At 51.5% G+C, this 26301-nt stretch overlaps 2 protein-coding genes across 7 annotated transcripts in view; one reads left to right on the top strand and one right to left on the bottom strand.

Moving 5' to 3' along the window:
- The first annotated feature begins 6691 nt into the window (after nt 1–6691).
- CSRNP1 (cysteine and serine rich nuclear protein 1) lies at nt 6692–18873 on the top strand. 2 transcript variants are annotated; one of them, XM_037847515.1, is made up of 5 exons: nt 6692–6906; nt 13401–13636; nt 15605–15864; nt 16306–16620; nt 16726–18873. In XM_037847515.1, the coding sequence occupies exons 2-5, from the start codon at nt 13441–13443 to the stop codon at nt 17710–17712; spliced, it is 1758 nt and encodes a 585-aa protein (XP_037703443.1). In that variant the 5' UTR covers nt 6692–6906; nt 13401–13440; the 3' UTR covers nt 17713–18873. The 2 variants fall into 2 exon arrangements, with proteins under 2 accessions (XP_037703443.1, XP_037703439.1); XM_037847511.1 differs by lacking the exon at nt 6692–6906 and having other exon boundaries at nt 11474–13636.
- Nucleotides 18874–20864: 1991 nt separating this feature from the next.
- TTC21A (tetratricopeptide repeat domain 21A) overlaps nt 20865–26301 on the bottom strand; it is a 32592-nt gene continuing 27155 nt past the window's right edge. The window contains exons 23-29 of one of the 5 annotated variants that reach the window (XM_037847490.1): nt 24021–24171; nt 23631–23792; nt 23300–23492; nt 22989–23213; nt 22343–22463; nt 22111–22178; nt 20865–21504 (exon numbers count right to left, since the gene is read on the bottom strand). In XM_037847490.1, coding sequence (XP_037703418.1) covers nt 21454–21504; nt 22111–22178; nt 22343–22463; nt 22989–23213; nt 23300–23492; nt 23631–23792; nt 24021–24171 — 971 coding nt within the window. In that variant the 3' untranslated portion in view covers nt 20865–21453. Of the gene's footprint in view, nt 21505–21573; nt 22024–22110; nt 22179–22342; nt 22489–22988; nt 23214–23299; nt 23533–23630; nt 23793–24020; nt 24172–26301 lie in introns of those variants that run through there. The other 4 variants (XM_037847487.1, XR_005218491.1, XR_005218492.1 and 1 more) reach the window with 4 other exon arrangements.

The following is a 26301-nucleotide window of genomic DNA, read 5'->3' as shown; positions in this document are numbered from 1 at the left end:
GGCTCCTGATCTCCATATCTGTAGAAATAAATAGCAAGAAGAGTGAATGGCTTCAATTCATGGCCTCTCCGACTATTTCTTTGGGGAATACTGTGCAAAGAAATAGACAGCAAGTAAAAGACACTGTTGAAAAAAGTATGATGGCTGTTGAGGCAAAGATATTCATGTGAGGCTCTGAAATAAGAGATGAGCTAGAGCATTCCTCCATGGCACTGGCAGTTGTTTGATGCAGATGGCTAGCTCTAGCAGCATCTCAGGGGCACACTCAGTATCTTGATTACCCTTGAACCTTTGGCTTTAGGGCAAGACTATCACATTTTTCATGCTGAGGACAAGACATCAAGATGTTGGAGATAGAACTGTGGTGCCAAGGCTCAGCTTCAAGCATTTTCCCTACATTTGAAGGTTTTCTTTTCTTGGCAGAGATAAATCAATATAAAGGCAACAACAAGAAAAATTAAAAACAGACTATAAAACTTCAAATCAGACAAAAGCACAAACACATGTGCACACACATGCATATCAAAGAAAATGAAAAAATACACATAGTAAAACACAGAAAATGGAGGGAGCATTAAAATAGAAAACAGCATAAGGTGACAGAAAAAGCCTAATATATCATTTATGTCAACAAATGTAAATGAGATAAACCCACTCTTTTAACAGAAAGAAACTTCTCATGTTGGATCATAAAACAATGTCCTATTATATGTTGTACAATATTGTAAAGATGCATCCTTACCAAAACAACTAAGAAAAGTTAAAAACAAAATATAAACCAAGATATACCAGGAAATGCTGAGCTGAGGCTGCCATGTTGCTTTCAGCCAAGGTTACGTTCAAAATAAAAATGTTAAATGAGACAAAAGGGAGCTAAGACAGAGAGCACTATCCACGTTAAGAATCTAGTTTTCATAATTCTCTATGCACCAAATAGTGTATCTTTAAAATCAAGAACAAGATAACAGTTAAGAATTAAAATATACAGAAAATGCAAACAGAAACTGAATGAAACACAGTACTAGATTCTGTTCCTCCCCATCAGCTCGTGACATATCAAGAAAGCGAAAGATAAGTAGGAAGGTAGAGGATCTGAATAGTAATTAAATGTGATTGAACTTGAGTGCTAAAATATCAAATAAAATATTAGCAAATATAAATCAACAGTATCTCAAAAGAATAATCCATCATGTCCAAGTGAGTTCACCCTCATAATGCAGGTTCAACAATATTAGGAAGTGTCTAATACAATTTACCTTATTAACAGATCAAAGGAGAACTACATATCTTCTCAATAGATGCCCAAAAGACATTTGACAAAAATCCCATATTCATTGCAGCTTAAAACCGCAGCAGAATAGGAACTGACCGATAATTCCTTAATATGGTTTCATGGTATACACACATATGAGTGCATATGCTAAAAAAAAAAAAAAAAAAAAGGAAAAAAAGAAAAGCCAGCACCATGCTTAAGAGTGAAAAAGGAAATAGGTCCCATCAAAGTCAAGAACAAGGTAAGAATAGCCCCCATCATCAATATCATTTAACACTATCAATTCAACTGCAGTTCAAACCAATGCAATCAGACAAGAGAATCAAGAGACGTAAATATTGGAGAGTGGAAACAAAATTATGTGCAGATGATATGACTGAAAAATGTACAACTATTAGAGACATAAGAGAATTCAGGACAACGGCAGTTTCCAGCTGATATTAAAAAAACCAACAGTTCTTCTTTATGTTAAGAATATATAACAACCTATCAGAATATATAATAGAAATTCCAGTTCCAACAGCAACCAAAAAGATAATATATTTCAAATATTTAAAAGAAATGTAGGAACTTTACAAAGATAACATTATTCAGAGAGATGATATTCTACACTGTGCTTTTGGGTAGCAAGACTCAAAATTATAAAGATGTCAGTGCTTTCTCAATTCATCCATTAATTCAATGTGATTCCAATTAAAATACCAGTACAACTTTTTGTTTATTGGCAGGTGGGGAACTTGTCCAAAAATGATATGAAATTCAAATAGAAAAGTAAATAAGTAATAGCTAGGAAAGCCCTGAAAAAGAAAAACAGTGAGATGGCATTAAACTTATCAGACAATAAAACATATTATGAAATTACAATAAGTAAAACAATTTGGTACCCAAAGATGAAATAGGTAACTCAGTGGACCAGAACAGAAAACCAGAAAAGGACCCCAACACATATGAGAATTTGATTTATATTCAAGGTGACATTTTAAATAATAGAGAAAGGTGGTGGGAAAATTAGCTATCCATTTTGGAGAAAATAATTAAGTGTGAACACTATTACATTCTTTCAATCAAAATAAATTCCAGATGGACAAAGGATTTATATATTAAAAATAAAACCATAAAACTCTAAAGAAAAGGTGAATTTATTTATAATATGATGATAGGGGATACAGCACATAAAACCCAGGATCCCTAAAGCAGCTATTTAAGAAATTTGGCTAAATAGAAATTTAAAACTTCTGAATGGCAAAACATACCATAAACTAAGTTAAAAGGCAAATTGGGAATAAGTACAACACATGACAGCACTAAAACAACTCAATAGAAAATGAGAATATAAACCAGCAGTTTACAGAGAAATACAAACGATTTATAAAAGTCTCAACCCACTCATAATTAGAGAAATGCCAATTAAAAACAGTAAGATATCTTCAGTTTCTATCAGACAGGCAGAGATCAAAACATTTGGTAATACCTAGTGCCAGGGAGGATGTTGGGAAACAGGCACTCTCAGACACTGTTGGTTGGGACTGAAATTGGTGCAACTTTTGAGAGGGTAATTTGGCAATATCTGTCAAAATCCTTTGACCCAGAACTCAACGGTTAGGCATTTTAATCCACAGACCTATGTTCAGAAGTCTTCCAATTTAGATAAACAAGAATGTTCAAGAAATGTGCTTTCAAGGCAATCCCCTTTCCTGGTTTTTGCTTTCCATTGCCTTAGCTCAGTGGATCCCAAACTGTGATGGGCATCAGAATCAACTGGAGGGCTTTTTAAAACACAGATTGCTGTGTCCCAGCACCGGAGTTTCCAATTCAGTGAGTCTGAGGCAGACCCAAGAATATGCATTCTAACAAGTTCTCAGGTGATGCCAAAGCTGATAGGGGTGGGGGAGGTAGTACACAGGTCTTGAGAACCATTGCCTTAAGCCACTGAGGGGAATGGGTTGGGGAGAGGGACAGGAATGGGGAGAGGTGAGTTCCTTTGAGGAGTGGGAAGAAGAGGCAGGTGGAGGGGAGCAGGATTCTCCCCAGCAGTAGGGAAAGGAGGAGGTGACTGGGGTGGGGCTGTCCAGAGAAGAATGGTTGATCCTCCTAAGTTGACAGGATCTCAGTCCCTCCTCCCCAACTCACCCCCCCACCCCACCCCCCCGCCGCCCAGTGAATCCATAGGCTTGGGTAAGGGCATATTAGCAGTGGGCAGACAGTATGGTTTGGCTGTCACAAATAAAGCAGCTATAAACGTTCTTGTAAATGTCTTTTGGTGGGCATAAGCACTTGTTTCTCTTGCACATATATTGAGGAATGGAATTACAGACTCATAGAGTTTACCTATGTTTAGCCTTAGTAGGCGCTGCCAAATCATTTTGTACCAATTTACACTCTCATCAATAATGTATGAGAGATCTGGTTAATTCTCAGTCCTGCTGCACTTGGTTTTCTGCCCTTTAAATTTTAGCCTTTCCAATGGGAATGTATTAATAACTTCTAATTGTTAAAATCTTTACTTTAAAACTTGTGATAATTTTTTATTTACCTAAAATGGGTGGTCCATGGAGGCTGAGTGTTTGAAAAATTCACAGGACTCTTCCAAGTGTTCAGAATTCCCAGAGGACGCGTGGGTGTGTTTCTGCCTATGTATGTGCCATAGTCACAGATGGACGCTGCTCCAGACCCCACCCTCCTTGCCTTGGAACAGACCATTCATTTCCCCATGAACAGGAAGAAATTAGTTGGTATCCCACAGGGAGATGTTTCCCATCACCACAACATCTGGGGAACATCTGATGAGCCCATCCCAGGACAGGGAGATGCTTTTCTGGAGAAAACAGATCACTTAATTGATGCTTTTTTTCTCCCATCTTACCCCTTATTCTCTCCTCTACTTGCCCCTCAAACCCTACCACCACTGGGCTCCCTGCTCTCACCAACTCCCTGCCCTGGTTTCCCCCATTCACAGCCAAGCAGGGTGCAGACCTAGGCTGCCTGAGAGACCCTCCTTAATGCTAATGCCCAACTCTGCCCAGGTCCTTGACTAGCAGGCAGCCTCTTCTGGAAACAGTCAAGGAATGTTGAAGCTGGCGAGGTTCTCTGGTCCAATGCCCCCATTTTACAGATTCAAAAATTGAAGCGAGAGTGTCAGGGACAGAAATCAAACCAGAACTCCACTCTAGGTGTCGTAGAGACCTGGCCTGGGACTGGAGGCAGGAAGGAGGAGTGGTAGGAAGGATTCCTTGGGGCAGGCAAGGTTTGCAGCTGACAGCCAGAAGAACAAGGCTAAATGTCTGGTGGTGGTGGTGGTGGGTGGGTGGGTGGTGGGGAGGGAAGGGGGAGGTGTATGACCGTAACTGCCCTGAGGGCTGAGTCACCTCTAGCAACTTAGACAAGGAGCTCTCTGTAGCCTTTAAACTCCCTCCTGAGCAGTCTCAGCCACACCCATGGCTTCAAGGTACCCGCGGCCAAGTACTGATGACCTCCCCCCATCTTGACCTTCAGCCCTGCCCTCTCCCTGAACCCCAGCTCCTTGTACACATTTACTAAATACACTTAATTTATTCAGCAAATTCTTACTGACCCCTGGGGATAGAGCACCAATCAAGTCAGCCACTGCTCACAGTCTGATGGGAGAGACAGACAACACAAAACGAAACACACAAGTAAAATGCACAACTAATTTGGCACAAGGCAGGTGCAGACTGGGAGTCAGCATCCTTGGAAATTTGAACCAGGAGGAGCAGAACATATCCCAAGAAATAAATGACTGCTGGCAAACAGGGCTGGAGTGCAGTCATCAAGGGGTGTGTGTGTGTGTGTGTGTGTGTGTGTGTCTGGGTTGTAGAGGTGAGGCTGCAAGAAACATATGATGATATAGAACAGAATACATCCCATTTAAATTAGAGCTACACACAGTAGTATCAATGTTACAAGAAGCACATGTACAAACAAAAAGACACACATTAAAGACATTAAAATGGAGGGGCTGCAAAGTGAGTAGGGTATGCATGTAGGTATGAAAAGAGAGAGATGAGGCTGCAGAGAAAGCAGGCCTCAGGGAGTTGAGACTTCATCCCCCGAGGGCAACGGGAAGCCACTGGAAGCTGTCCAGTCACCTCCCCCTCCACGCCCCCAGGTACACAGACTCAAGGCATCCGGGAAAAGATAGGAGAGCTGCATCTTTCCCCAACCTGCCTTCCTGCTATTCTTTCATAGAAAGGTAAGGGCTGCAGACGGCCTTGCCCCGTCTACCACACCTGCGGCCCAGAGGCCATCCAGGCGAGACAGGAGGTAACCCTCACCCCGCACCTTCTGGAGGGTAGAATGGAATCTGGAGGGCTGGGCTAGTCACTGGCAAGATTCATCTAGGACAGTCAGAGAAGAACCCAGAATGCAGTGGGAGCGAGGACTGGGAGGGGGGAGGGTCAGGCGTCCACCAAGGCTCCCTGGAGGAGGCAGCGCAAGCGGAGCTCTTAAACACAACTGGTAAGTACAAGGGGACAGAAAGGCATTCCAAGAGAGAACAGATGCAAAGGTGTGCGGGTAAAAAAGCTCAAGGACTTCATGAAGGGCAGGGTCAAACCTGCGGCTGGGAAGAAGGGCTGAGGGCACAGGAGCCGGGTCAGGAAAGGCCTTGCAGGAGCAAAGGAGGACCGTCTTAAATGGCCAGGAAGTCACGGCCTCCCCGAGTTTGGAGTGAGTGGCCGCCGAGACAGGGATGCGCGCGGGTGGCGGGGTGACGGGGTGCGGGTGTCCGCGGGTGAGTTTCCTTTTGACCCAGAAGGAACCAACCATTTAAAAAAAGTTTAGAGGCGGGATGGGTGGGATAAGGGGTCCGAGAGCCCCAGGTTTGGGGCTTCTGTGGGGGAAGGGCTTCTGCCGGGGAAGGGTCTCTGGCCCAAGGGCAGAGGTGAAGGTCAGGCCCTTCCAAACCCCCTCTACCCCTAGCCTCACCCTAGGTTCATCACTAGTCATAGTTTAATTTTCAGGCGGATCTGGGGTAGGAGCAACCGGTAAACTGAACGCAGGAGGGACCTTTTAGATGGGATTACAGTAAACTGCCTCGGGTAGGGTAGGGGTTGGGGGGCGTGTAGACGTCTTCGGCTCTGCCTCAGTCTCACCGCGTGGCCTTAGCGACGCTCAGCGCTGCTGTGCGCCTCAGTCTACACATCTGTAAACGGGGGCAATGGGGATCTGTACCACCCGGCTCGGCGGGCTAGGATCGTACGCGACTTTACGAAAACCGAGGGAGGTGTGGGCGGGGAGGGGTCTAGGGGCGGAGAACCTGAGAGGCGCCATCGCCGGGTCAGAGTCCACAGGGAGGCCCCGCGGCTGCTGCGCCAGGCTCCGGGCGGGGGAGGAGGCAGCGCCTCCGGGGCGGGGCTGCCGGGCGGCCTGGCGGGAGGCCCGGCGTGCGTCAGCGCAGTGAGCCCCGGAGTTTTCCACTGACGAGGAAGGCGGAGCGGCGGGCGGGGCCCGGCGCAGCCAGTCTCCCGCCGCCGCCGTCGCTGCCGGACGCGCAGAACGAGGGGCGGCCGGACCGACGGTTGCCCGGCGGAGCGCACCTAGGGTCGCGCCGCGGAGGGCATTCCCGACTGGGACGCCGGTCGCGTCGGTGTCCTTGGCGAGCGCCCGGATCGCAGGTGAGTGCTGAGGGGCCCGAGCCCGCCTGGGCGGAACTTTGGGGAGGGGGCGTCCCGCGCGGGTGGCACTGTTCCTCCAGCCCCCTGCCATTTGCTCCCCGTCACCCTGAGTGGGCGCCGGGATGGGGGCTGCTGGGTCCCGCCCCACCCCCACGGGCAACGCCGCTGGGCCCCGGACTGCGCGTAACCGCCGGAGTACGGGACTCGTAGCCGCGGAGGCGGGAGTCGCAGATTTTCCGCTCCCTTCCCCCGCGCCTCCGTGGGTACCCCAGGAAGTCGCGGCGTCCCCGAGTTTGGTGCGGGTGGCCACCGAGACAGGGATGCGCGCGGGTGGCGGGGTGACGGGGTGCGCGTGTCCGCGGGTGAGTTTCCTTTTGACCCAGTTGCCTGAGAACTTTTCAGAAGTTCCTCGCGTGGCCGAAGCAGGTGACATTTGTCGCCTTCCTCCTCGGGCTCCCCCAGGGGGCGGGTGCCGGGGCTGCGGCGCGTGCCCAGTCGCCCCGGGCGAGGGGGGGTTCAGGGAAGGAGTAGAGAGATGAGCTAGGAGTGAGGCTCCGTGAGTCACGGACCCCGGGAGGGAGGAGGGATTGTGTCGTACGCTCACCTGTTTGTCAGTCACCGTCACACGCAGAGGCCACCGCTGTGAGTCACGGGCCCAGCAACACTGGCCACCCGCGGGCACACGTAGTCTCTTTCCCACGCATTTCTACTCCCCTACCCAGCACGTACTTCCTCCGGGTCCTCAGTTTCTCTTCCCCGGGGCTCTTTCACCGGCACACGCCGCTGTTGAGATGCCCACACCGCAGCAACAGTCACACACTTAGTCACTCCCGCTCCGTGGCACAATCACACAGCCGTAGCCCACACTCCTGACACAAGAGGTCCCTCCCCAGCTCCCGCTGCCCAGCCCACACCTCCCCTCAGATGTCTCACAGCCCTCTGGAACCAAACTCATCCCCTTCCCCTCAACCCCCAAATCCTTCACCCCCAAAGTGCTGGCCATGCCTGCCCTCCACGCTCTCCACTTGGCAGTGATCTCCAGTCCACTCCCCATTCTCCTTTGCCCTGGTCCTGTCATCTTTCACCTGGACCTGCTGTATGGTCTAACCGGTCACACCCCCTCCCAGTCCCAGAGCTGAGCCATCTTTTGCAAATGCAAATCTGGTATTGCCACTCCCTACTTAACCCTCTCGGTGGCTTCTCGTGCCCTCAGGCTGAAGCCTGTCCTGTCTGCTCTGGCTTCCCCAGCCCCCTCTCAGGCCCCACCCCCTTCTCTCATGGCTCTGGCTCTCCCTTCTCCAGTCCCTCACACAAGCTGGGTCTCCGGTCTGGAACTCTTCCTACATCCCTCCCACAGAGAGGGAGCCCCAGCTGTGCCCCTCCCCCATCCCAGCCCTTAACACCATTTGTAACTCTGAGTGTACCCCTCCCCACTAAACTCAAAGCTTCAAGCCGGCAGCAGTTGTGTGTGCCTTGCTGCTTGTCTGCCCAAGTGCCTGGCCCAGTGCTTGGCACATGATAAGAGCTCAACAGATATTTGTTGATGAATGAATGAGAGAGAGCAAAGCAGACCTCCCTTACGTGTTGGAAGCAGTCATTATCAGGTACAGTTTCCCTCCTGCAGGACCGGGTGCCTCCTGTGGCCAGCAAACATTTGGCACCTACCCAGTGCCAAGGCCCTGGAGGCCAAGGCTGAGGAACTGTCCCCTCCCTGGGATCATTTACAGAGGCATGGGTGGGGGAGGGGTGTGCCAGGGCTTTCTGGCTGCCCTCTCTGGGCCTGGGCTGTTTTTTCAGCCAATCCCAATGGGGGCCAGAGGTGCTCAGAGGTGCCCTCCCCGCCTCCCTGGAAGTCGCTCCCGAGGGCCTCGGGTCACGTGACTCCAGGTGTGTGAAGGGCTGCCCTGGGTGGAGGCCTGGGGCTAGGAGATTAAGAGATACATTCTCTAGATTCCTGGAGGGGGGTGGAGGCAGCTGAAGGCACCCCCTCCCCATCTCCAGCTCTGGCTGGGACCTGGGCTATTGCCTAGACCGTTGATTGATGCGGGGTTGGGACGGGTTGGCATGGCTTTTCAGAGACCTGGAGATGGCCTGCCTGCCAAACAGCCAGCCATGGGGACCCAAGCCCTGGGTGCCCAGGGTGAGATGGCCTTCCCTAGATTCACATAGTGTGGCCTGATTGTGTAGACAGTCAAGGCATTGGAGGGGTGGAGTTGTCCCCCTTGTGCAGGACTGTCAGTGCCTGTGCTTGGTGGCAGGAGGGGGTCCTGATTCTCAGGGCCCAGTTGGTTCTGGAAGATGCCTGGTTCTCTTTGATTCAGGGGCTGTCTCCGGGGCTCCTCGGTGTGTGTGTGTGTATATGTGTGGGTGTGTGTGTGTGGTATTTGTGTCTGAGCCAGCTCCTGGGAATTGCTTTTCCTTCCTCCAGGACCCCAGGAGGGGGCTGTGCTCACCCTGGGAACGGTGCCATGGCCAGGATCTTGATTCCTGGGTAGTTACTGAGGGCCCCTCCCCCACCCTCTGACTCACTGTCTGACACTTTTCTTGGACTCTTTTCACTATCTTTTATTCCTTTTTCTGACTTGGCCTCTCCTTGTCTCTGGCTCAGTCCTTTTGCCTCATCCCCTGCCTCTCTGTGCCTCTGGATTCCTAGATGGGGCAGAAAAACCAAATCCAAGGGCTCTTCCTGGACTCCTCCTCTCCAAGGAGTATCAAGAGAGAGGAGATAATTAGGTAACTCTCATTTCATTTGAGGTCTGCAGATGCTGCAAGCGGTTCATCACTAGAACCTGCAGCACAGCCATAGCTTCCCTGTCTGTAGCCTTGGAGGTTACAACCTTGTCACCTTAAGCTCCCATTCTCTGGAGTTCTGTGAAGCAGAGCCATGACATCTCGCTTGACCCCTGCTTCCTTAACATCTCTCTCCATTTGTTTATTCTTGGAACAAGAGGCCTCCTAAGATGCCCACACTGGCATCTCCCTGCAGCCTGAGCTTGCCTCTGCTGCCCTCAGAGCCACCCCCTTCTGAACACCATTCTTGCTAAACCCTTTGGCACAGGCTTGGGGATGAGCATGTGGCCCCCTCCTTGAATTGATATGGCAGGAGCAGGTCATACCTACTCGTCACCCCCCCGAGACCCCAGATTGTCTCTGCTGATAAATGATATGTGGGGCCTGCGTGCCTTCCTCTGAGGTTCATTGAGTACCTTCTCTATGCCAGTCTCTGTTCTAGGCACTGGGCACAATGATGGCCAAGCTGAGATGCTGGCAGCCTGGTGTGACGACAGTAATGAGGCAGTTGCAGTAGAATGTGCTAAGAGCTGTGTTGGGGGAATCTCTGGGATCCACTGGAAGCCCAGACAAACATTTAGTCACAGAGGAGGTCCTCTTGGAGGTGACTTCTGAAGGGTGAGTGGAGGTATTTTTGGTGGGGGGTGAGGCTGCGTTGTTACAGCTTGTGCAAAGGCCAGGAGGTGAGCAGGTGACATGACTATTATTAGGGGAACTGAAAGTACAGCTGGAGTATAGTGAAAGGGGGCTGGGGAGGGTCTTGCATGATGCAACCAAGGAGGAGGCAGGGGCCAGGACTGCTTCAGCCTTTTGCGGAATTCTGAACTTGATCCTGAGGGCAGTGGGGAGCTATGGGAATGGCGGGCTGTGGTTTAATAAGACCACTCCGACTGCAAGGTGAAGTATGACTGGAAAGAGGGGGCAGGAGCAGAGGCAGAGGGCATGGGTTGTCGCGGTGGGGAAAGGGATGTGAAAAGGGTAATAAACATTTCAAATTGAAGGTGACATACATAAAATGCATAAGGTATACTAATCTTAAGTGTACATCCAGATGAACTTTTTGGTTTTATGCACCCATGTAACCACCAGCCAGGTCCATATAGAATATTTCCAGCCCCCTAGAAGATTCCCTTGTGACTCTCCCCAGTGTATGTCCCTTTCTGCCCCTGGGTAACTACTATTCTGTGCCTTTTCTTGAACTTCATTCATATGTATTCTTGCATCTGGCTTCTTTCACTCAATATGTTATCTGAGATTCATCCATGCTGTGTGTATATAGGAGCTCATGGGTGGTAGCGGTGGGGACAGTGTTTTTTCCACAGTGTAGAATAACACTTATTCACTGAGCACTTACCTCTGTTTTAAGAGCCCGACATGTATTGACCCATGTAAACCTCCTGACCCTGTGAGGTTTTAACGTAAAGAACCAGAGACACAGAGAGGTTAAGTAACTGGCCCTGGGTCACCCAGCTGATCAGTAGAGGAGCCAGGGTTCAAACCCAGGCAGTCTGGTTCTGGAGACAAGGTTCTGAACCCTGCTGCGAGTGGCCTTCAGGATATTTACTGAAGTACCTGCCTGGCCTTGTGTGGCTTAAATGAGTTAATGTGTACTTCAGAGACTGGGTGATGGGATGTGGATGGAGGGAGAGGGGGGAAGGAGTTGAGGACGACTGCAGGTTTCTGGCTTGAGTAACTGGGTGGGTGGCAGTGCTGTTACTAAGATAGGGAACACAGGAAGAGGAACAGATGGCATGGGGGGTGGGGACTGGCGGCGATGGGTTCGATTTGGGGCCTGTGGAATTCGTGCTTCCAGGGGACAGCCGGGGGAGATACTGAGTGGGCATGTGGCATGGGGAGACTCAGGCCAGGGTGTGTGGTGAGGGAGCATTCAGCACCTGTGGAAGCATCTGGAGCTTGGGAGAGGATAGGGTCTCTCAGTAGGACTGAGGCCAGAGGCAGGACACGGGGACGGTGTTTGTCCATGTGTGTTTACGTGGGCCTGAGTCTCTGTGGTCTGGGTGTGTGCACTCCCCCCTCTGGGTCATGAGTTCCCGCATCTCCTGGAAGAGCCTGCAGGTCAGGTGGGAGCCGGTTGTTTTTGTTTGTGGTTTGACCCTGAGGGGAGGGAGGCGTGCCAAGACCTAGAAACTAGAAGAAACTAGAAGCCCCCGGAAGCACCTGTGTGTCCTGCTCCCTAGGGTGCGGGGTGGGGGACTGGCAAGGGACGGGAGGCTGTCCCTGGACGAATATTCCCCAGCTAGTCGGTTTTCAGCACACCCTGGAGGATACAGGCTGGGAGCTTCATGGGGGACTTGGGAAAGGAGTGTTTAGAAAGGACACCTGAGTAGGAGAAAGACCGGGACACCCTTCTGGTTGGTTTTTCCTGTTCTTTGTCATTTCCTGTGATGGCAGGAGGGGGGAGGGGCTCCCCAGCACCAAGGCTTCTGTTTGCTTTGTTTCCCCTTCCTCCTGGTGACCACCCAGACGCTCCGCCAGCCTGTGTGTGGCAGGACAAGCAGAGACAAGGTAGCCCTTAGTATTGCATCCTTTGGGGATGGCTCAATTCTTATTCTGTCCCCTCCACTTGAATGAGGCCAGCCAGGCCGTGGGAATCTCCCTAAACTGGTTGTATTTCCACTGAGGTCTGAGACCCTCAAAGGGGTGATGCTGCGCTGGGTTTTTGGGAGCCCCAAACCACAAAGCTATAGACAGGAGAGACGTGGAAGTTCATCTTGGATGGTCAGTTTCACTGGAAGCATTTTTACCAGGAAAAAATAATTTCATAAGCAAGTTAATTCAAACAGTTAATTAGATATTGGAATAAAAGGCAACAGTGTATGTGAATTTGTAGATCAAACAGGAGACTCTGAAGAGCCCTAAAGCCTGAGCACCTCAGGTTCACATAATCAGGCCTAGAGGCAGGGGACTTCTCTCCTGCTGGGGTGGGGATTTCTGAGGGAAAGTCTGAGAAGCTCCATCCCAGAGGGCAGGGGAGGAGCTCAGGAAAGTCCTGACTCTGGGAATTGGGCTCTAGCCCTGCGGTCGTCATGGCCAGTCCGTTTCCCAGAGTGTCCTGGTCCGCGGACTGGGGACTGGGGAGCGAGAGCCCGCGGCTGCCTGTGTGCGCAAGGCGGCGTGTCTGTGGGTGTGCTGGGGGGGAGGGGGGTGCAGAGGCGCTGTAAGAGGGCAGAGACCATAGGCGCGGACGGCCTCACACACACAAAGGCACACAGATGCGAGCGGGTGTGAATCACCCAGCCAGTGAGTCAGCCCCCAGGATTCCTGTTGGGGAATGAGCGAGCGAGGCCGGGCCGAGATCTGTCAGTCCATCTGCCTGTCTGCCTGCCTCCTGCCCTGGCTGGCCACCTGTGTGTGTGCCTGTAGGTGGGTTGTTGGAGGCAGTGGGGAAGGGGCCTGGCGGTTTCCTGGGGAGGCTTTGGGGCAGAGGTAGCAGTGGTCTGAAAATACCAGAACGTGGGTTTGCACACTGGTTTGGAGGGAGGGAGGTGCTGTGTCTTGCGCAAAGAAGCCTCCTGGAGGCCATGCCCCCTCCACGGAGAGCACGGCAGGCGGGTGTTGGAGGGCCCAGGGGCGGGTCTGTGACACCTTGGAAGGGAACGGGGATGAATGCACCCACCTTCTGCCCTCAGTCAGGGCCTGCTGCTGCTGGCCTGCCACCTAGAGCCCTCTCGTTTCTCTTCCAGGCTGTCTGTCCCCACACCTGAGAGGGCCCTCCACGCCACCATGACCGGGCTGCTGAAGAGGAAATTTGACCAGCTGGATGACGATGACTCCTCGTTCTCTTCCTCCTCTGGCTGCCACTCTCGCTCCTGCTCCCCGAGCTCCTCAGCCTCCCCTGCCTGGGACTCGGACGAGGAGCACCCCTGGGATCAGAAGCCCCTGCCTGGCCGTGACTTCTTTGGTCCCCGAGATTTCACCCGTGAGTCCTCTCTCCCCTGCAGAGCCCAACACACCCCTCCTGAAAGATGAAATCGGGAGGGCCCTGACAAAGCCATTTCTGCCTCCGGGGGTCATGTTCCCAGGGCCTCAGCTGCCCAGCTCGCCTCCCCTCTTCTCCACCTCCCACTGCACAGCTGTCACCCGAGAATGCCCACTGTCCAGAGGCAGCAGGGGCCCAGCTTGATTCCCCTTTGACCTTGGGACACCGCTGCTTAGAAGTGAGAACAGACAGGATGAAACTCTTAGACTAGTCCTCAGGCCCTGCCTGTTGCGGCCACTCCCTTCTGTTCCAGTTTCATTTCTCCAGCGTGCACCCTGCGCTCCTACAGCGCGAGCTGCGGGAGTTCCACGCCCCACATTGCCCTGCCTGGGGCCCGTCAAGCCGGTCCCTGTGCTGTCGAAGTGCCATTTGGCTTTGCCTGAACAGAAGGAAAACAGAGGTTTTTCCCCAATTATTTTTCAAGCTTGGGTAATTCTGACTCCAAACTGATAATCATACCCCTAGAGCAGTGTTTCTCAACCTTTTTTGTTTTTGTTTCATCATCACAGCTCTCTCCCTCCCTGAGCCTTTGTAAACAGTTTTTTTCCTGATCTCCTTCATAAAACTTTAAATACCACAGATAATGGCTGTCTGTTTATGTACTGTATATATATCATCCATAAAAAAGTTTTCATTTTTTTTTTTTGCTCCCTCCCCCCAGAACTAATCTTCACCCCCACTGAGAATGCATGTCCTAAAACAAGCATAAAAACTGTAGCTGTTCTCACTTAAGAATACAGATGTAAAAATCGTAAATGTAGCCTTAGCACAAAGAATCTAACAGTACATTATTTGACTAAACTATTGTGGGTTTATACTGCAAATACAAGGATGGCTTAATATTAGGAAATCCAGTCGTAGTTTACCAAATAACTGTTCAGAAGAGGAAAAAAGAAGTGCCCTACTGTAGATGCTGAAAGATTATTTGATAAGATGTAATATCCCTTCTAGATATAACCCTGGGTAAGACAGAAATAGGTGAATTCTACCTTAACATGATAAAAAATATATATATTTCAACCCAAAAGCTAGCACTATGATTAATGAGGGAATATTGGAAACATTTTCACTAAGTCGGGAGAAAGAAGAGGAGGCTGTCTGTCACCACTGTTCGTTAACATTGCTGGGGAAACCTAGCCAGCTCAACAGAGAGAACAGGGTTGGGGCTGGCAAAACTGCCATTGTTTGCAGCTGGTTACCTACCTGGTGAATTCATATAAACAAAAGCTTTTATGAGGGAATCCACCCAGGAAACTGGGTACAAAGTTAATATATTAAGTTGAATTGCTGCTCTTCCACTGTTTTTTATGGCAATTTCTTATGGTTCAACGTAGTAAAAAATCAATAATATACCAATATCAAATATATCAATGCATAGCTTATTAATCAATATATAATCAATATCTTATAAAGGCAAGACCTTTCTAAGCCTGTTGCAAAATGTAGAAGCTATAAAGGAAGAGATTTACATGTTTTTGATTACATAAACCTTAAACATTATTTTATAAAATGCTGTGAATAAAAATAAAAGGCTAAACTATTTGCAAATACATGAGACCGATGGTTAATGTCTCTAGTCTCACATATAAAGAGCCCCTACAAATCAGTTACCAAAAAACTATAGAAAACTGTTTTAATAAACAGACTAGTAAAAGTGGGAAAGATGCTCAAGCTTACAAATACTCTGATTTGGACTGGTAGGTAACAAAAAGCCAGTGTTGACCTGGGTGTGGTGTTCAATTTTGCCTGCTCCAGTCCTAGCCAGGCTGGTTCCTAAATGTGGATCCTTTTTTTCCCTCCTTGTGAGGGTTGGGTGAGGGGTGAGGAGAGGTTCAGGGTGATCTTCCGGGAAGTTCTGCTGTGCCTCCCGGGACTAATCCTTTGCCCCTCTCCTGCCTGTCCGTTCAGCCCTGCCCATCCTGAAGCGAGCTCCCCGGAAGCGCCCAGGCCGCATTGCCTTCGATGGCGTCACCGTCTTCTATTTCCCTCGGTGCCAGGGCTTCACCAGTGTGCCCAGCCGTGGTGGCTGCACTCTGGGCATGGCCCCACACCACAGTGCCTGCCGCCGCTTCTCCTTGGCCGAGTTCACAAAGGAGCAGGCCCGGGCACGGCGAGAAAAGCTCCGCCTGCGCTTAAAGGAGGAGAAGCTGGAGGCATTGAGATGGAAGGTAGGGAGACCCCTCTCCATGGCCCATGCCCCCGGACAGCTCTTGGTGTCCTAGCCTTGGGAGGGGGCAGCAGGGAGAGCTGGCAGAAGGGTTGGGGGTTGGTGATCAGCTTGCTCAGGATTTGCTGCTTGGATTATCCGCAGACAGAGGATATGTTAGGGCTCAGTTTGTTTACTGCAGGGGCTGGAGGCATGGTGTCCAAGCAGATGTGACACTGGGGGTCTGTATCTGTGTCTAAGGGTGAGGGTTTGTTTATGAACTGGGGAATGACATGAACAGGTGGTCTCTTGGCTGTCCTGTTCACTACTGTATCCACAGTGCCCAGCACAGAGTAAGCACTTGGGGGAATGTTTGTTAAACGACTGACTGATTGCTATGGGTGCTAAGTCCACATGCCCAAATCTGTGCCTCTCACATTCCTCCTGTTTCCTGTGGACACAGCTCTCAGTAGCCGGGGTGCCCGAAGCAGAGGCAGGCCAGCCGCTCACAGTGGATGCCATCGATGACGCCTCTGTGGAGGAGGACTTGGCTGTGGCCATGGCTGCCGGCCAATTGGGGGAAGGAACCTTCCTCCAGCCCTACCCAGCCCGGCAACGGCGGGCTCTGCTGCGAGCTGCAGGAGTGCGAAGGGTGGATCGTGAGGAGAAGCGGGAGCTGCAGGCGCTGCGCCGGTCCCGTGAAGATTGTGGCTGTCGCTGCGACAAGGTCTGTGATCCCGAGACCTGCAGCTGCAGCCTGGCAGGCATCAAGTGCCAGGTACAGAGCTGGGCTGGGCCGGGGTAGGGCTGGGTAGGAAGCCTGAGCTTGGGGGCTTCTCTGGGCTCCACAGAATCCTCACTCATGCCTCCACTTTCTCTGCAGATGGATCACACGGCATTCCCCTGTGGTTGCTGCAGGGACGGCTGTGAGAACCCCAAGGGCCGTGTGGAATTTAATCAGGCTCGTGTTCAGACCCATTTCATCCACACACTTACCCGCCTGCAGCTGGAGCAGGGGGCGGAGAGCCTTGTGGAGCTGGAGGTCCCTGCCCAAGGCAGCCCACCCAGCCCCGGTGAACGGGCCCTGGCCCCCACTTTCCCACTGGCCAAGCCCCCCATAGCCAGCGAACTGGGAGACAACAGCTGCAGCAGTGACATGACTGATTCCTCCATGGCATCCTCCTCGGCATCGGGCACTAGCGAAGTCCCCGGTGATCCTGCCCACCCAGCCCTGCCTGGCCCTGGCTTCCAGCCTGGGGTGGATGATGACAGCCTGGCGCGGATCCTGAGTTTCAGTGACTCTGACCTCGGAGGAGAGGAGGAGGAAGAGGAAGGGGGTGTGGGGAGTCTGGACAACCTCAGCTGCTTCCACCCAGCTGACATCTTTGGTACTGGTGACCTGGGTGGCCTGACCAGCTGGACCCACAGCTATTCTGGCTCTAGCCTCACGTCAGGCATCCTGGATGAAAATGCCAACCTGGATGCCAGCTGCTTCCTGAACGATGGCCTGGAAGGGTCAAGAGAAAGTAGTCTCCCTGGCACCCTTGTGCCGCCCAGTGTGGATGCTGGCCAGAGCAGCTCAGTGGACCCAAGCTTGTCTTCCTGCGACTCCTTTGAGCTGCTCCAGGCCCTGCCGGACTATAGCCTGGGGCCCCTCTACACCTCCTGGAAGGCATCTGACAACCTGGACAACCTTGAGACACCCCACTTCCCCTTGCCCAGCTTCTCTCCGTCTGGGGACAGCAGCCCTTGCTTCCTGGAGTCCCTCGTGGGCTTTGAGCCAGCTGCTGAGGCCCTAGCTCCCTTTATCGACAGCCAGCTATTTGAGGATACCACCCCGGCCTCTCTGATGGAACCTGTGCCCGTGTAAGGCCTAGGATGCCTTTTCCTGGTCCCAGGAGCCCTGTTGCTGCTTTGTTTGTAATTTGGGGGCTCCCTGGGGTCTATATGTAAACGGTCTCCCTTGGCTAGCTCATGCACTATGTCATGGGCAACACTCTGAATTTATTTATTTATTTTTTTAACTCACTCTGCTGGTGAGAGGGCTGGGGCTGGGGGGCTTCCTTTTCCAGCCACCCTGTTCCCTGCACCCACACAGTGTTCTTCCGACCTCCACAGTGTGCGCCAGGGAGAGAAGAAACTGGTTCCCTTGGAGCTTTACAGACCCCTTTTTGGGCTTTGCATCATGTTTCTTAGCCCAAAGACAGCAAGAAAGGGCTGGAATTGGCCACTTCTTTTGGCTACTTCCACTGCTCTGAGCCCTCGACTAAGGCTAAGTCCTCTGGACTGTGAAGACTGTAATTTATTTCTGTAATTTATTTGGAGACTGAGGCGGCTTTGGCCTCTGCTCTCTAGCTGGTGGGCAGCCTGGGGTTGGGGCAGGGCACAGACCTTTGTGAGTCCCTTTTGCCTTGCAGCTCTTTGGTGTAGACCAGGTATGGATTCGAGCCCTAGGATGTACCGTGTCAGCTGCCTGGCCAGGGACAGAGTTTGGGCAGGGGGAGGGGCTGGGCTGACCAACCATGACCAAAACCCCCTCCTGCCCTACCCAGCCCCCTCTGCTTCCTGCCCTTTGTCCCATTCCCCTCCCCACCAAAGGCTACAGCCTTTATTCCAGATTCTGTGTAAGAGGGGAAAGCAGAAGGCCCAGAGAGGGCAAGGGGTTTGCCTCAGGGCACAAAGTATGCCCCTCCTATCTCAGGGCTTTCTGGGCACCATGCTCCAGCCTGGTCCAGCTGCTCATGCGCTGAGGCCAGTTGGCCAAGGGTGAGGGCTGGCTCCTTAGGGTTTTAATGCCCTTCCTTTGCCAATGCTGAGTTTTGCATCATCATTTCTATGTTGTCCCTGAGTGTTAGAACTATAATTTATTCATTTTTTTTTTTCTGTGTCTGTGCCAAGAAGTCCAGGCTCTGGGCCTGCCCTGTCACCTCTGCCCTTGTCCCCTTGCCCAGGAGGCCTTGGCATCCTGTGTGCTTGTGGGGACACCTTGTATCTGAGCTTACAGGTACCAGTAAAGAGGCTCTATTTTTAACAGCGTGGTCTGTATTTGTGGGATGGGTAACATGGGTGCACTCTGGAGGGGTGGGGAGAACCGGGCCCTGCAGGGCACTGTGGACATAACCCTGAGGCTGTATGGGGAGTGGGATGGGGGGGGGGGCACCATACTTTGGGCCTTCTTCCAGGCCAAACAACTTGGAGGCAGGAGGCCAGCTGAGAGAAGCTGGCTAGGCAGATGGAGCAGAAGAGGGAGGGAGGAAGAAAGCTGTCCCTTTTAGGGATTAACCCCTTCTTTTCCAGGGTTCCCTGGAGTTGGTAGTGGGGAGCAGCAACAGGGCAGACTCCTAAGATGAGGCTCTTTGCTTGGGATGGGTGGAGCTTCTTCCTTCCCATATTGGGGGGTGAAGTAACCCACCCTAGGTGAGGGCAGGGCAGTGGGATGTGGCAGTGGAGGCCCAGCACTGGGCTCAGCAGCTGTGGCCCCTAGGGACTCGAGCACCAGAAGCTGCAGAACCTCATCCATCCACACCAACCAGACCTGTCCGACTTGTCCTGGGCAGCCTGGCTGCAGGCCCCAGGAGCAGGAAGCACCCTGCCCGGGGCGGGGGAGGGTCCCCAATCTGGAGGTCTGAGGAGGAAAGTCACCCTCCCCCTTAGAAGTAATGCCGATTTATAGAAGGGCTGGGAGGAGGGCAGAGGGGAACTTTTTGAAAGCGTGGCTAAAAGAGGAGATCCAATCCAGATCTTTTCTTTTCTTGCTCTAATTCTCTGCCTTTGTTGGTCTCTGCTGCACTCCCCTTATTTCATCCATATATTGAGGATGGTTTACTGGCTAAGAGCACAGATCCAGAGCATTGGATTCAAATCCCAGATCTTCCACTATGTAGAGAGGTGACTTAGCAAGCTACTTACCCTCTCTGTGCCTGCAAATCTTGAATGCTGTGCAGAAAACCTTGATAAAAACCTCCTAGGCTTGTTGAGTTCACATATGAGGCTCTTAGAAGAGTGCCTGGAACATGTCAGCCCAGTGTATGTGTTTAGACTTCCCATTCTATTTTCATGTTTCTGCCTCTTTCTGTATGTTCCATCCTCTCTTTTCTGCTGGTCCTGTTGGTTCTGCTTGCATCTGTCTTCTGCCTCTGGACATGCTTGGACACAGCCATTCCCTACACAGTCAGTGGCCATTAGAGGACATGGCTTTCAGAGGAGCTTGGCCAAGGACAGTCAGACTTTATGCTTCTCAGGGGTGGGGTTGGAGTACCCTGGTACATTCAGCTGTCCTGGCTTCCCCTCACTGGTCCCTGGGGACCCTTTTGTAGCAATTGCTTCAACAGTTTACAAAACCTGTGTTTCTCCAAGGGCTCTGAAGGTCTGCTCTGGCCAGTCTGGGAATCTGGGTGGCAGCCCCCAGGAGCTCCTTAGCCTTCTAGGGTCACAGGGTCACTTCTTGGCTTTAAAAAAATTTTTTTTGCGATAAGACAATAGGGATTTGGCAACAAAGCAACAGAAATATGATTTCTGCATAGTCCCTTTACAGCACTCTCCATACATGGTGGGAACCCTCTCTGTGCCTCAGGCTTAAACCACAGACAGACCTGCCTCAGCACAACCTGTCCCAAGAAAGTGGGATGTAAAACAGATCATGGTAAAGGGGAACTGGATTTTCCCAATAGGAATGACGGTAGTAACCTGGGAAAAGCGTTCCAGATCATTGACTCATACCAAGCAGCCATGCACGTGATCAGTGCTGTATTACAAAAACAAGGCACAGCAGCCATCAAGGACAACTTGCTCTGTTCTAAAAGGGACCCTTAATGGTTTGCGGCTTCCAAACCTTAGTCACTGGACAACTTTGCTGGAAAATTTTGCCATATCTGCCATACTAAGCAGTTTTCTTTAAATCAATTTTATCATTATGCTTAAAAGTTAGACCCATCCCATGCAATTGGACCCATAAAGTCATGAGTTTGTTGTGCTAATTATTTTTTCTCTTACATAAAAATAATATAAAAACACAAATGTTAAACCTTAAAATTTATACCATGATTTGGGAAACATCTAGGCTAATTTCCTGCCACAGATGGAAACTCTGAGGCCCAGAGAGGGGAAGGGTCTTGGGAAGGTCCCACAGGGGAGTTACTTGACCCTCCCGACTCCCAGTTCGGAGCTCCTTCCCCCAGGCCAAGGCTGGCCCCATTATTGCTGTCTTGAAAAACAGGAAGAGAAGCATAGGGAGTACAACCAGGGTGACCTCTTTCACCCCCTTGCCAGTTGCAATGAACATTATCCCTTAGACTTGAAAAGGATTCCTGGAGGATGAGTTAGTCGGCCAAGGTCTTCTACAAAAGCTGAAGTGGGGACTATTTTTTTCTTGGAATGTATTTCCCTGCACCAGGCCAGGGTATTCTGGTTCACCCAAACCTGTGAGGACCAGCAGGGGCCAGGTGATTTGGGGTGGGAAGAGACAGAGTATGGATAGGGTGGGACAAGGGCCTTGTACCCTGCAGGATGACAGGCCTCGTGCGCAGGGCCTCAGCTATGGGGACCTTCTGCAGCTGGTCCTCCTGTCTGGGCCCACTGCCCACAGCATCCTGGGCCCACTGCCAAGGAGAATTCAGCGGACAGCATGGCAGGGAGGAGCAGTTGCTTCCTTAGCTCTAGGATGCTGGGAACCAAATAGGAGAAAGGAGGCATTCATGGGCTGATGTAACAACTTTTAAATAGCTTTAAGTTTCTTTTAAATTTTATTTATTTATTTTATTTTAGCCAACAGTCCAAGAGGAGCCCCTCTTTTCTTCTCCTAAGCTCCCTCACAGAGTCTGAGATAAGCAGGGGGAAATGGGGCCCCTTAGAGGTGCCCAATGAGCCCAGCAGAAGTTAAGCCAGTGTTTTTCTTCCCCAGAGCAAAATTAATTCTTATGCCTTTAAAACATAAAGCCTTGGGATGCCCTTTTCGGCCAGCTGAGGCATGATTCAAAATAAACCACACAATATAGAAACAGAGAAGAGTATGTCATCTTCTGAATCCCTTCTCCACTGCTCCTACCTCCCACCCCTTCCAAAGAAACTTCTGTAGGCTGGTAAGTCTCCTGGAGGCTGATGACAGCTAGGGCCTCAGGGACCCTTGGGCCTTTTCCAATATTTCCTCTCTGATCTTGGGGTAGTTGGGGTGCTCCCTGAGAATCTGGGACAGGGAGGGAAAGGGTGTGCAGCTTTAGGCAGGGCTCCCAGCCACTGCACTAAGCCCTCCCTGTCAATGTCAGTGCCTTACACTATGGCAGACTTCGATGGCCTCCACAAATCTCTTGTCCTTCAGGTAGTTGAAAGCGAGTTTGAAGCCTGTCCAGAGGCAAGGAGAACAGAGGTGGTGGCCTGCTGATGACCTGAGACCCACTCTGCTCCCCACAGCAGCCAGAGTACAGGCCCTGAGTTCTGGGGTCAGGGTGGGGGTCCGTCTGTCCACCTCCCTCCCTGACCCACACACCCTTGGCCAGGTGCCTTACCGATGGCGGGATTGGCGTGGTGACTGTACTTCCAAGCCAGCTCGTAGTTGGTGGCTGCGTCCTTGTAGGACTGCTCCTTCTCCATGATGTAGCCCATGTACTCGTAGGCCTTGCAGCAGGACTACAGGGAAAGCCTGTCAGAGCCTCTGTGGAAGGGAAGCTGTGACAATCCCTAGCTCCAGGGTGGGACAGGGCAGGGCAAGGCACGGTGGGGAGCTGCACTGAGTCAAACCACTCAGAGACCCCAGCAGCGAGGCGTGAGGCCTCTAGCTAGACCTTCCTGTCACTCCAGATCTGTGTCCCTTTCCCCCACACCTCTCCTGTTTCACCCTCCCCTTCGCGCACCCCTAACCCCTGTATGCCCGGCCACCCAAGAGCCCTTCCCATCTCTCCCCCTCATTCCGAGCCCCCCCCCCCCCCCCATGTGCCTTCCTCTGCCTTGCCCTGACGCCAGTGCCCCCGGTTCCGGTCCTGCCCTGCCCGTGTGCGCCCCTCCCGCCAGGCTGTTTCCTGCCCAGTTCCTGTCTCCTGTCTCCCTCCACCCCCAGCCACGCCGACGCTAGCGCGCCCCTCCCAGCTCCCCCCTCCCGGCGCGCCGGGACCCGGGGTGTCCTCCCGGCTGCCCGACGTCCCTGGGTGCCCTCGCCTTGTTGTGCTGCACGCAGCGCCGCAGGAGCTCCGAGGCGAGGTCGAACTTGCCGCCCTGGCAGTAGATGTCAGCCAGCAGGAGCCAGCTCTTCTCCAGGTCCTCGGCCTCGGTCAGCGCCCACGGGGCCTTGGCCAGGCGCTTCAGCTGCGTGCGCGCCTTGGGGATCTGCTTCAGCAGCGTGTAGGCCTGCGCCATGGCCAGCAGGGCCGGGACGCAGTCCTTCTGCACACGGGGTGGGAAGCAGGCGTCGGCGCACTGGGCCCGCGGCATCACCCCTCCGCCCACCCCGTGCCCGCAAGCCGGCGCACCTCGGCCTGGGCCATCTCAATGAAGGTGCCCAGCGCTGCCTCCACGCTAGCCTTCTCCCTGGTGGCCAGCAGGCAGAGGGCTTGTAGTAGCCGCAGCTGGGTCTGGCCGGATGCCGAATGCGGGTAGAACTCACGCAGGAGCTTCTCGGCTGTGCGAACGCCATGCTGTTCGGACTCCTTCTTTTCCGCGGAGCTGCAGGCGCCGGGTGCTGATTGGGAGGCCGCCAGCCTGCCTGCGTGACCCTTACTTGGCTTTGACCCACAGGCGACAGGCTCTCCCGGCCTTTCCTGGGGTCCCGCCCCTGACCCCACCGGCCAGCCGGGCCCTTACTTGCTCTCAGCCACCAGGTTCTCAAAAGCCTCTCCACCCACGATCTCGTTGTCTGGGTTCAGACAGATCTGCACCATGTGGTAGGTGGCACTCTGGCCCCAAGTGCTGTCCTTGCGGGACTTATTCAGGAACTTCAGAGCTTCATTGGGCTGTCCTATGTGCCTGTCATGGAGGAGAGAGACACCAGGAGTCAGACAGGGAAACCAAGGCTCAGACAGTGCAGGCACATGCAGGGGTTTGCACAGGACAGGGGCTGAATGGCTGCTCTCCCAGCTCCTTGTCTTGGAAGTAGAATTTCTGTCCCCCTAGTGCTGAGCAAGAGCCCAGCATGTCAGCTAGGGAGGGCTTCCCACACAGGGCTGCCCCTGGTCACACCCACCCCCAACTCACCAGCAGTAGATGCCTCTGCAGTAGTTGAACCCTGGTTCCAAAGGCACGCGGCTGGACATCTTCCTGGTCAATTCAAAGAAGGCAGGGGCATCTTCAAGTTTGCCACTTCTACGTAGCAGATCGATTAATCTATCCAATACCAAAAAATTGTCTAAAATGATAAGAAAACAGAAATTTCCAGGCTGTGAGGACCAGTGGCTACATCAAGCAGAGGTGCTGTGGCCCGGCAGGGAGAAGCAGGGGGTGCCGGGTCTGCAGCAGGAGCCAGGAGACACTGCCCGTCATGGCTGAGAGGGGACTCCAGCGTTAAGAAAATCATAATGCTTAAAAAATAGTACTCCTCACCAATATGGACTAATTACAATGTGTAAACTCAGAATTGAATCTTAGAGCACAGCCTACCAGGGGAATGCTTATTGTAACGGTCCCTAGATTGTAAGCTCTTACAGCAGTCACATCTATTCCTGAATTGTAATGGCTATCTCCAGATTCCAAGAAGCTGACCCCTTTGTGTATAAACTGATTGATCCCTGGAACTTTGGGTATCTGTGTGACACGTGAAACTCAGAGCTAGAACTCAGCAGATATGAATGTCAGTATTAGAACATATAGCAACTTAAAAAAGCTGAAAAAGAATCCAGACTTCAACTAGAGATATGAATGAAGCAGATGTGGTTAGGATTAGGGCAAATCGGGCCAAATGGTAAAGGATAATAATGACTGCGTTTTAAAACTTCAAATTCCATGTGAGACCAAGGGAAGAGATGGTTAGCTGGTGCAAGATCTGTATTTCCTAAACAATTTAACTTGCTCAGTTCGTTCAAATACCATAATTACATGAAACTTTAACTAGGAAGTGAGACCTGGTAGGTCTGCATACGTTGTTGTGAAATAATGACACATTCCAAAGCAATTTGGACAGAGAATAAAAATATATATGCAGGGCCTCCCTGAGGAGCTGGGGGAAAATGCAGAGGTTGGGCTTCCTCACCTGGATTGTTGCTGATGTTCTCACAAACACTGAGGACTGACGGTTTGATGTGCCAAGCCCTCTATCACGGGACTTGCCCCTATGAAGCTTGTCACTGCAAAGGAGAGGCTAAACCTGCTTATAATTGTGCCTAAGAATCTCCCCTTGAGTACCTCTTTGTTGCTCAGATGTGACTCTCTCTCTCTAGCTAAGCCAACTCAGTGGGTGAACTCACTGCCCTCCCCCCTATGTGGGAGCTGACTCCCAGGGTGTAAATCTCCCTGGCAACATGGGATATGACTCCCGGGGATGAGTCTGGACCCGACATCATGGTTTGAGAACATCTTTTTGACAAAAGGGAGATGCGAAATGAAATAAAGTTTCTGTGGCTGACAGATTCCAAATGGAGTCAAGAGGTCACTCTGGTGGGCACTCTTATGCACTATGTAGATAACCCTTTTTAGGTTTTAATGCACTGGAATAGTTAGAAGTAAATACCTGAAACTATCAAACTGCAACCCAGTAGCTTTGACTCTTGAAGATGATTATATAGCAATGTAGCTTACAAGAGGTGACAGTGTGATTGTGAAAGCCTTGTGGATCACACTCCCTTTATCCAGTGTATGGATGGATGAGTAGAAAAATGGGGACAAAAAACTAAATGAAAAATAGGGTGAGGGTGTGTGTGTGTTTTGGGTGTTCTTCTATACTTTTATTTTTTATTCTTATTTTCACTTTTTCTGATACAAGGAAAATGTTCAAAAAATAGATTGGGGTGATGAATGCACAACATATTATATGATGGTACTATGAACAATTGATTGTACACTTTGGATGACTGTATGGTATGTGAATATATCTCAATAAAATTGAATTTAAAAATGAAAAAAAATAGTACTAATGATAGCAGCTAACACTTGAATAGCACTTATGTTTTAACCTTGCATGAAGTGCTTTATCAGTATATTAACCAGACAATTAGGTAGGTATTCTCATGACCCCCATTTTACAGATGAGGAAACTGAGGCACAGGGAAGCTAAGTAATCCATCAAAGGTTACACAGCTAGCAAGTGGGAGACCAGGATTGAGATCCAAGCTCCAGGCCCTGCACTCCTTAAATACTGCAACCGGCCGGGATGAAGGTCAGACGTAGGGGCCTGTTAGGACTCCAGCCAGACCCTCAGGTCTGGCCCCTTCCCCAGCAAGGGGCGATTTTATGCCACAGTGAGTGGGAACAGGACTACCGACCAGGAGAGAATTTCTAGCCCCACCTCAGAGAAGGACTGTGTCAAGTCCCAGGGGCTGTGATC

The sequence above is a fragment of the Choloepus didactylus genome, chromosome 1 (assembly GCF_015220235.1).
Source record: "Choloepus didactylus isolate mChoDid1 chromosome 1, mChoDid1.pri, whole genome shotgun sequence".
Lineage (NCBI taxonomy): Eukaryota > Metazoa > Chordata > Mammalia > Pilosa > Megalonychidae > Choloepus > Choloepus didactylus.
This window is presented reverse-complemented; position numbering and strand designations above follow the sequence as displayed.

What these genes read in the sequence shown, in the direction of transcription:
- CSRNP1 (XM_037847511.1), top strand. Translation starts at nt 13,324, where the DNA reads ATGCACCCACCTTCTGCCCTCAGTCAGGGCCTGCTGCTGCTGGCCTGC. An exon ending in TGGTCCCCGAGATTTCACCC is followed by an intron (nt 13,637 to 15,604) that starts GTGAGTCCTCTC and finishes CTGTCCGTTCAG; the next exon opens with CCCTGCCCATCCTGAAGCGA. An exon ending in TGGCAGGCATCAAGTGCCAG is followed by an intron (nt 16,621 to 16,725) that starts GTACAGAGCTGG and finishes CTTTCTCTGCAG; the next exon opens with ATGGATCACACGGCATTCCC.